Raw genomic sequence first — 10,688 nt, 5'->3', positions numbered from 1 at the left:
CTTCAGCAACTTGAATCATCTTCTTCGTTACAAGTTCAGAAGCAATTTTCAGGGCCAATTCGTACTTTCCTTTGCCTCTATGCTTGATTTTTAGTTCTTTAGCAGCTGGAGCAAGATGGTGTTTCACACTCAAACTTCTGAAGGTTGGCTTTTTGAAACACACTGCACAGATGATTTGTGAGCTGTATGCAGATAATAGGGATACGTCGTTAACACCATCACTGCTGCAGGCTTCGTCAGCAGGCTTTTAGCCAGGCGGCCGTCCAGCCGTCCAAAGGACGGCCAGTTCTCAGAAATGAGAGATTTTCGACGGCCTGTTTTGGGCGGCCATTTACGAACGTCTGTGCTTAATGTAACAAAACGTAAGACGATCTCATGGCTACAAATGTTATTGTAATCGCTTGATTGTATTCTGCTCTGTTTAAGCGAAATCTGGCGGGCATTACAACAAAATAGCCATTTGGTGTAATAACATGTGCAATCATCGTAATTGCTTTAGGAATACTAATAGTAGGTGAATAGTTAAAGATTGTAGACCAAAATGCAGTTCGACCAACAAAGCCACGCATATCTGTTCTTTCGTGTAAATCATGGCTTGACTACTTCAAATTTCAATCACTCTTCATAACAACTGGAGAGAATTGAAAGACGTTTACAGCTGTCAGAATTGCGGAAAGCATGTCTCAGAGGCTTCAATTTTTCAAAAGCATGGCGCCTGCTCCTAGGGGGGTCTTCGGCCCACATAAAACTTGGACTCCCACTTTCAAAATCCTGGCTAAAAGCCTGTTCGTCAGGACTGGGTTTTTCAGTGTCTGTTTCATCTTAAATGCCAAAAACAAAAGACACCCTGTTACATCTTTGAAATCTGATTAAATAACTTGAAGTAACAATAGCTCCCTTCATTAATATTGATTTCTTGCAAAGAGTGTGAATAGGCATGTACATGTAAAATAAAATATAAAAAGAAAAGCTTTATTTTAAAAAAATACCTCATTTACCGAATCTAGATTAAAATTGATGTTCCTAACAATGCACAATGAATAAGTCATAAAAATTCACAAACTGCATTTTTGCAAGAAAGTCTGGCAGCCAGGATGAAGCCTTGAGTATTTTTTTTTCAGGGTAAAATCTCATGTTTACATTTTATACCTAACTGTCTTGTAAGGATCTTTCCTCTGTGTAAATTTTCATTTCCCAATTCAAATTTAACTTTATTACATATACTAGATAAAAGTCTTATCATTAACGAAAGGAATGGCTGTCAGTGGCCATATCCTTTCCTTACCAATGCTCTCGTTTGCATCTGTTGTCGGACTTGACAGAGCTCTCTTTGCAGGTGTCCTGGATTTCTGCCAAAAAGAGAGAAAAAGCCTAATGCTCCATTCTTAAGTAACAAGCTTAATAGGATGTAAGTAGTACTGGTATTCCTTACAAGGACTAGTTGTACCTCAAAATCATAACCATCAGTAAGTTTTCTGTTCTTTTCGACTGCCCACTGTAAGATGTGGTTTCTGATTGCACCTGAAACATCAAACAAAAACAATTCACATGAATTAAAAAATCAAACATTCAAACAAACAAAAGACAACAACTGATCTTGAATATCAACTCAAAGCATAATGCTTCAGTATAATTGTGTACACTAGCATTTTAACAAAATCTACTAAAAAATTACTGTGGCATGGCTCAATCAGGGATAAAAAACATTCACTTACTTTGCCCAAAGCCAATTTTTTTCAATGTGCATATGGGTTCCAATGAAGACACTAATTCTGAGAGAATTAAGCTGTTTGCATTGTTACTCCGGAAATACACTTTGTTGTTTCCAGGCCATCTCTTAGAGCATTCCTTTCTTATTAGCTTGATCCTGCAGCATACACAATGAACATTTCAATACAATAAGGCATTTGCATGTACTAGTCCATAATTACAATAATGTCATTAAGTATGTGCTAATTATGAATGGTACTGCAATTAATAAAACAGTACTCACTTGCTGTGGTACAAGTGTTTGTCTTCAGCATTCATTTCTTGTTTATCTTTTCTTGTTACTTTGGCTTTCATACCCTTTGAAGGACTGTGATGGACAGACTCTGGACTGGACTGTCTTTCAACATGTGCTAAAAATAGTAGAAAAGGTAGTTAAAAGATGATGTTTGTCAGGCATTATTAGAAAGGAATTTACAAGCACCTAAGTGTTCCTTTAAAACGTGATAACAGGCTGTACTCTTAATCAGTGCACAGTGGCCACTGGCTGTTAATTTTTTTTTTTAATGAAAGAATTAAAAAATGTTTGCGTCTAATTGAATTCTTAACATAACCTCTACCCACTACCCCCAACTGCAAAGGTCAAGGGAATTCAGTGTGATTAACTACATATTTTTACTTCTACTACTTTGCTCAGAGAAATTGGCAAGAGTTCGTAGGAAATATTTTACTTTTTTGTCCTCAATTTAGTGCCCATAATACTGGAAAACAACTTTTCCAAACTTTAAAGTTTCTGGAGGAGCTTCCAAGATCCCATAGAAAGAAAATCAGTTTCTCTCAAGTACTAATCAACCTGGTGATTACTTCACTTCTTATTGAAGTCCTTGCCTCTGGACTAAAACTTGACTAAAGTCATGCTCAATGGCAATGCCTGACTGCCTGATTAAAGGGCAGTCAATCACATCAGAGGAAGATAGCCGAGACTTACAGTGTAGTTGTTTGATACATGCCAAGACAGCGAGTTGTTTTCCAATTGATCCTATACCAATGTCCTTGAGACACTGCCTGTCTACAAGAGCCAGTGTTTTACCAGAAATTTCATTATCTAAAAAGAAGTCACTGTAATAAGCAATGAAAAGATAACAATTCAAAGCGTTTACATTAAAATATTAATACAGCATCTGCCACTCTGGAAGGAATCAGATTAATGAGCGAGGAAAACACTCAGCTGTGAGGGGAATTAGCCTTTCTCAGTTTGCCATAAGTATGGTTTGCCGCTGTCAATTTGGTTTATTCGTCTCCCTCTTTCACTCCTTATAACAAACAAATAGCAAACGAATAAACCGAAAAGAAAAACAAAAAATCAATTCAAACTACAATCAAAAATACATATAATTTACCCTGAAGAAGTCTTGCTTCATCCTTCAAATCTGGATGGTGAGAGTTTAGCCACGATGCTACTTCAGCAGGACTCCATTCCTCTGATTGTTCAGGAAAAGGGCAAAGTAAAAGTCAGAGAAAAGTTATCTGAGAGTGAGCAGGGAGGAATGTGAACGCTGAACCTTTTTTAATTTAACAAAGGGTGAATCCAAATCTGTAGTTAATAATATGTGTAGGTCAGTCCGCGACACAAACTTCAAGTTTCCACTGGTTTCTATAATCTAAGGATCTCATTTTTACACTTTCTGTATTTAACTACAAGGTTATCTTTCATTAAACTAAGAATCCACTAATTCTGGCAATAGCTGTTTCCGTAATACGAAAAGGAAGTTAAGTTATTGGGGTAGTTAATGGCGCCAAAATTAAACTTATGTTTTACAAGATCGACACAGCAAAATTAAAAGTTGAACAAGTAATGAAGACTGCCAAGTACTATCATTTACAAAATATATCTACCTGGTTTGTTTGAAGACACTGCGTCGCTATTTTCAGCCATGACAAAAGGAAATAATCTCCAAATTTGTCAGAACCTGTGGGACAACCTGTGGTAGTTCTTCGAGTCCGACGACGACAAACACAGTACTTCTGTGTTTTGGCGCGTTTACTTTTTCAATCCCAGATCTCCTGATCCACTTTGAATTATACTTACCAGACCCCGCGCCAAATGGAGAGAACATGGCGGTATCGATAGGTTGCGATTCTTTTCTTTCTTGCCGATCGTTTTTTTGCTTTGGACGCCCGGGAAAAATGTAATATGGAAGTGGAAGAAGACGTTTCACTTACCTCCTGTTATTGTCAGCTAACCGCCGAAGCTAGAGATATCAGCAAGAAGGGAGAAAAACCTCATGTGCACTGTCCATGTCACAAATGCAGTGGCCGGGCAACTTGGCGTATGACCGCATGGCGGCATTTACAGTCTGAAAGAAAACAGTCATCTCAGCCTTCGCCTGCGAAGAAAACACGAACAACATATGAGGAATTGGAATGCTCATCTTTGGAGCTTCCTGTGGAGTATGAAGACCAAGAATTTGAACGCGAACGTGTTTTGTATTTTTCAGACACGTACAGTGAATTTCCAATACACGGGTCCCGTGATGTCTGTGCCGCTCCCTTAGGCCATGATCATGAAGATATTTCATCCAGTGACAACAGTAGTGCTGGAGGTTCCGATTCAGCTGATGATGATGGCGATTCCGGACCAAGTGATGATGAAACAGTCTTGGTTGGCAGTGATGATGAGGAAAAAAACATAAAGAAGTTTGTGGAGGATAGTGTTCTTCGCTTGGTAGAAATGAAACAAAAAATGGGCTGTTCCATAAATCATTTTGAAGAACTTCTGCATTGGGGTAAAGATTTGCATGTAAGTGGAAATGATGATGCTGCAATTCACTGGCCAAAAAACTGGGATGATGTACAGACACTGTTAAAGGAACTGGGATTTTCTGAACCGAAACAATATTGGATTTGCTTCAGTAAGGACCATCCTAGTCATTATGGGTTGATGGAATCGAAAGATGAGCCTTGTCCTCATTGTCGTCATTCAGGGACAATCCCATACTACTACTTGGGGCTACCAGACAAGGTAAAAAAGTGGTGCTCCTCTGCAGAAATGTGCAAGAAAATGACTGCTCATTGGTCACAGCGTGACCACTGGCTTCCTGCTGAGATGCAAGATGGTTGGGGGTGGCCACTGAAACATGAGATTTGGGATGGAACAAGGTTTGCCCATCTTGCATATTTTTGGGATCCAAAATCCATTTGGACACTCCCAGTTATATGCATGTATCCAGGATGTAATACTGTTATTTCTGCCTCTGAAATAATTAATTCTCCTGAGGCAGGTGGTGGCTTAAAGAGGATCAAGTGTTCTTCATGTGGTACTATATTTGAACATTTACCAAAGGAAATGCATGGGGACCCTCATAATATTGCTTATTGTGGTAAGTTAGGGTGGCATTTAAAAAAATGCAGCATTTTTGGCTTATTTGTAACTGTGTTTATGAGACACTGCTACCTAAAATATGTTATATTTTCCACAGTTATACTTAAATGTAAATGCTACATTTTCTGTATTTATTTGAGTCACCTCGTCTCTATATTTTTGTAAAGTTTTATGCAATCTCATGATGTGATCACTTGTCCTCTGGAGAGGTCTGATAAATACCTGTGTTTCATTTTTTTTTTTTTTCATAATTTTTGAAATGTCATGTCATAAAGTTTTCGAAAAAAGAAGAAAGGTTGAGTGTGATATATTTTGAGGTGTCAATTGAGAAAATTAAGATTCAAAGAAGACTGAAAATTAGACATTTGGGCCGGGATTTGGACACCCTGGCAGTTTGCTGTAAACCCAGAGAGTTCTTGTGTGGGTAGGAGAGTGTATAGGATTTCTAATCCTTCTTTATTTCCCTCCTAAATCAGGTTCAATTTTGAAAAAATTTCCTAACTTAACCGTCTCCCACCCCCCACCAAGTTGACGAAATTGTTTTTTTCATGTTGTAGGTCACTGGGATGGTTGGCAGCCATTCTCTAGTACTATTCGTGGATGTGGTGCCATAGAGGTCTCAATAGCCACTATGTCTAAAGTACACCGCTGCCACACCAACGAGACATATGTGGTTGGTTTTGTTCCAAGTTACCTTATTCCAAAGAAAAGGAGCCAGGCATTGGATCCATTTCTCGAACCACTCATCAGTGATTTGGAGGACGGTTTTATCAATGGAATTCCTGTGAATTATGCAGCTACCATTGCTGGCATTCCGTCAGGCCCAACTCACATTCGCCATCTTCTACTTTGTTGGAAAGGAGATCACAATGGACAATGTGAAGCTGGAAAATTTATTAAGTGTGGTAAAATGGGATGTAGGCGATGTAAATTAGAAGGTGTATTTGTACCTGCTTCAAATCACTACTATTACCCTGGTTTCAGAGTGCAAGGCAGATTTCCTACCGAAGAAAAGTCCATACTTGAAAGTCTGGAAGTTTTAAAGGATATAGAAGAAGAAGAACGTATAACTGTTAAGCATGAAAAATCCAAGAATACAGGATACACAGGGTTGTCAATATTTCATAGACTGTATCCTCTTTACCAGTTTCTTTATGACAAGGATTTTGTATATGATGAGATGCATGGCCTACCTCTTAATGTGGTCAAACGGCAAATCCAGTGCCTACTTGCAAGTGATAATGAAGAGCTTAACTGGGAGGTAGTTGATGAACGACTTAGTATGTTTCCATGGACTCATGAGCATAGGACAGGACGACTACCCTCAGGTATTACAAAGCGATTTGGGTATTGGAAAGCAGAAGATTTTAATCATTTTGCATTCCCTGCAATGGAAGCATACTTAGGTGATATGCTGCAAAATGATCCAGAAACACAGGAAGTTATCTGTTGCCTTGCCCGGATTATCGAGTTTCTAAGCAATCATGCTAGAAATGGCTGGAGTCATGCTGACGCTTGTACATTTCATGAAATGTGTGTGAGATATGCAGTACTTGTGGAAGAGGCCTATGGTGTTCAAAGTTGTGTAATTACATTGCACAATCTCCTGCACTTCAAAGATGATATTGCCCGGTTTGGTTCAGTGGATAACTACTCATGCTGGACAGAGGAAAGGGCTGTTAGAAGGTACATTCTCACTTCTAACAATCACAAGAACATTGAAATTACTTTTGCTCTGAGTGAGGCAAGACGAGAATTTTTAAAACTACGTGAATCAAATTATCATGTTGCAGATGGTCTAACTATTCGCCAAGCTGATATTTCCAAGGTAACTATCATAATATCCCTGTTATTAGCCCTTTGATCCCCATGTTATTCTGTATGCAAATTATTTTCCTCACTGATACATTTTCACCCTTTACTGTAGTAAGTGTTCAAAAGAGTGTGAAGATAAAATCTGAATATCTGTTGTAATTTCTGGACCACCTCATATGAAAATGATATACTCCTGTAGGTATTGTATCTTTAGCAATGACTTACCTCGATAAATTGATGGTAACAGTGTTCAAATCACTTTGCTGATATGCACTTTGATAGCACTGTTTTTTCGGACAGATATGAGGACAGTGTGCTGTGATCACATTTCATGATCTTCTTTACTATTCATTCTGACTCTTTTTCTTACTTACAATTTTGGAAAGGTACTTCTAAATGTCATTAAATTTAGTATCTGTGTAATAATGTGAACAATAATATTGTTAATTCTGTTTTTGGATTTTATTAAGCCCTCAGCACGGTCTTTGCTGTTTGCTAAGAAACTTTTTGACAGTTCCAAAGGCACAGTGAATCATGAGCGATTGTCAGAAGGCATTCTTGTTGGTGGTGTTAAAAGTATGGAACTATCAAATAGTGACAGGCAAGTCATCAGCAATGTGAAGGGTGTTCCAGTTGGTGATGTTCCCGTTTTTGGATGGTGCTGCAGAAGTCTTTTAAAACCTAAACACTCTTTTGAGGGCCTACTCTACAGAGTTGGGGAGCATGTGATATTTGCTGATCCAGACAAGGGAGACACTGTTGCTACACTTGAGAGTGTGTTTTCCGTCAGACTTAATAATGTGTCTACTCTTTTCTGTAAAGGAAAGCAGTTCGAATATGATGAACAAGTAGAAATTGGTCTTAAGCAAGTACACCCAGCAGATGAAACTATCATATTTGAAGCTTCACTTCTCAGCAGAAAAGTAATTCTGTTTGCAAGGAGTGGCAGTTATGATGAGGAGGCCGATTTGAGTGAAGAAAAACGCTTTATTGTGGTTGATTTCATGCGACGTGTGTTTCCTGTTACAGAAGGGACAGTTGTTGTTCCTTATTATCCTGTAGTCCATGACATGGTGGATGTGAAAGGACATGATGGCCAAATCTGGAAAGCCTGTGTGCTGTCATTCAACCTGACTCGTTTCACTGTTAATGCTAGATTTTTTATGGAGGATGATACACAACCTGGTCGATGGGTACCTGAAAGAAGCCCAGCGCAGGTCATTCACTTCAAAAGTATCCTTGGAATTTCAAAAGGTTACTGGCAGGTGGCATATTCAAGTTGGATTGATGAGGAGGAATAGTTTTTAATAACTGTTTTATTTACATTACTATATAGCATAGTACTAACAGATGTCTCTCCTTGATCTACATTTATATTGAAGTTAGTGAGCAGAAACAGAATCCCAGTCTCTCTAACTATTCCCCTCCAGGCCCTTCCCCCCCCCCCCCCCAACCTCCTCTGGGAACAAGCTTAGATTAAAAGATTGCTGTCTGTGGATACAAACACTTATGTTACTGGATATTTGATATCAAATGTCGTTTCGGAAGTATTGTAGAGAAACCCACACAAAAGAATGTAGTTAAATATGAGATAATGAATTATACCTTCAACATGAAAAGGACAGTCTTTAATATATTTTAACCATCACTGAAAATAAATCATTTCATTATATTATTGGTACTGGTTTTAAAAAGATGATGTGTTATTAGCATGGAATGATTGGCAATCAGAGTTTACTTACTGTTTTCTTTCAATTGGGGGATTATAATATGCTAAGGGTTAGTATTTTAAAAAAGGATTATGGGCAAAAATTGATTTTCCAATAAGTTTCCATCAAAACGTGCGTGGAGGTGTATTGGTACATGACTGGTTTATCAGTTACTTAGCTGTCCAAGTCTGGTTTTATTGTTTTGATTGGATTGTCATGTTCTAGTAGTAATTTTCCAATGAATTACCATTAAAAATTAACTTGGAGTTTCAATGGTGAATGGCTGGTTTATCAATTATCAATTTTTATTGGTTTATCAGTGATAAAATTGATCTCCCAATAAACTACCATAAAAACTAACTCGGAGTAATATTGGTAAATAACTGGTTTATTTGTCACTTGACAATCCAAGTTTAGTTCTATGGTATTTTATTGGACTGTTACCTCTTACACTTGATATTCCAATAAACTGCCATCAAAAGACCATCTTGGATTGTTAAATGTCTGATATACCAATGATATTCCAAAACATATTTGTCCCCTTTACAAATTACCAAGTATTCCAATATTATTCCAATATTGGATAGTTTATTTCAGATGTTTTCCAATAATAATCCATGTTGGAATTTCAATTTTTTTTCCTGTGCTTATTCCACCCAACCTTGCTACTGCACACCACATTGCTTGTGCAAGGATACATGTAACTATTTTCTATGGCAATTGGTATATAAAGCTTCCCACATGTTATTTGTCACTTGTACAGCTGTATGCGAGCCTTAACAAAAAAATCCAATTGTCTTGTCAGGTATTCCATGGTAAAGTACTCAATGCATTACTAGCATTTCTCATGGAAGATCATACAGCTGCTATACATGTACATGTTGAGAGCTGGCTATCTAAATATACTGTACCCACCATTTTGTGATAGAGTTGAAATTGTCAATTTTTTCAATTTCTCCCCATAAAACCTCAAATTTTATTTGATAAGTACTTAGTCTACATGTAGCTCATATGGTAACAACACAAAAAGGACATCCTGGAGAATTTTTATTAAAACTTTTGTTTTAATGAGCAGTTTTAATATATGATTGCTCCACTGCTTTAATTGGATATGGTAAAACTCACAACATCATGCTTTTAGTGCTTTGTGGCCAGGAACCAAAGAAAAAAGAGCAAATTATAGATGAAATACAAAAGTTGTTTTGAGTTGTAGCCATCAAACACTAATTCCATTTTAAAATCATGAGAAACTCAAGCTCAATAACTATTGTTGATTTTATTACATGCACAAAATGGTCAATTTGGAAAGGTGGACACTTGTGGGAGGCTGTCACTGGCTTCCAGTTTGCAATTGCTTTAGCTTCATTATTCAGTTTCACTTACACCGGAGGATTGCTTATGAATGGCAAAGTGGTGTGTTACATCATTCATGATCATTGAAATGTACATGTAGCTTATGCATTGATTGATTGATTGACTGGTGTGAATACTCTCCAGGGCCTATCTCAACCACAAGCTGCAGTGCTGAAGGGAATTTCTTAAGGTGCAAGAAACAGACAATCCACTGATTGTGAATTGTGATGCAATTGCAAATTAATGTCTTTATGTCAATACTTGGGTAGAGTAGTGTCATTGTTAATCTGGATACACTGTATGAAATTAATCTTTTGACATGAACTGGGGTCAAGTGAATTTTTTCAGGCATCCGGTAATTATGGCAGAGTCGAATGTTCAGGGCAACAATCAGTGATTACCTGTGCTAATATAGGAATCGGTTCTCAATAATTTTTGACTAAAATCAAGAAAGGTTTCACAATCCTTTAAGTCTGAGAAAATTGTCAGTGATCTTTCAATACTAAATACATCAAACATAAGCAGTAACATGAGTTTAAGTGATATCTTTCTAATAGACGTATCTGCACGTGGCATCAATGATTGAAAGATGGGTGTAATATAAGTACCACTCAATTACATGCAGTTAATTTGTTAAAGTATACAAATTTGTAGTATTTTCCATCTGAACTGGCGGGTGGCACGCCTCATACGGTTCGATGTAACTTGTAAAGTAGGTCTAA

The 10,688-nt window shown here is 37.5% G+C and overlaps 1 protein-coding gene across 2 annotated transcripts; it reads right to left on the bottom strand.

Annotated features, from left to right (window-relative positions):
* Positions 1–759: 759 nt before the first annotated feature.
* LOC137969905 (uncharacterized) lies at positions 760–3,704 on the bottom strand. Of its 2 annotated transcripts, XR_011116741.1 has the most exons (7): positions 3,604–3,704; positions 3,108–3,188; positions 2,696–2,812; positions 1,994–2,120; positions 1,448–1,521; positions 1,286–1,349; positions 760–821 (listed from the first exon to the last, which is right to left on the bottom strand). XR_011116741.1 is itself a non-coding variant. In XM_068816312.1 (6 exons), exons 1-5 carry the CDS (start codon positions 3,641–3,643, stop codon positions 1,464–1,466), a joined length of 423 nt encoding a protein of 140 aa, XP_068672413.1. In that variant the 5' UTR covers positions 3,644–3,704; the 3' UTR covers positions 1,195–1,349; positions 1,448–1,463. The 2 variants fall into 2 exon arrangements, 1 of the variants encoding a protein (XP_068672413.1); XM_068816312.1 differs by lacking the exon at positions 760–821 and having other exon boundaries at positions 1,195–1,349.
* Positions 3,705–10,688: the final 6,984 nt, after the last annotated feature.

This window comes from Montipora foliosa, chromosome 9 (genome assembly GCF_036669935.1).
Source record: "Montipora foliosa isolate CH-2021 chromosome 9, ASM3666993v2, whole genome shotgun sequence".
In the NCBI taxonomy this organism is placed as follows: Eukaryota; Metazoa; Cnidaria; class Anthozoa; order Scleractinia; family Acroporidae; genus Montipora; species Montipora foliosa.
This window is presented reverse-complemented; position numbering and strand designations above follow the sequence as displayed.

Bases quoted from the DNA above. Each gene is read 5' to 3' on its own strand.
- LOC137969905 (XM_068816312.1), bottom strand. From the start codon at position 3,643: ATGGCTGAAAATAGCGACGCAGTGTCTTCAAACAAACCAG. The intron at 3,189-3,603 runs GTAGATATATTT...CTGAACAATCAG, and splicing joins AGTGTCTTCAAACAAACCAG to AGGAATGGAGTCCTGCTGAA. The intron at 2,813-3,107 runs GTAAATTATATG...ACTTCTTTTTAG, and splicing joins TGAAGCAAGACTTCTTCAGG to ATAATGAAATTTCTGGTAAA.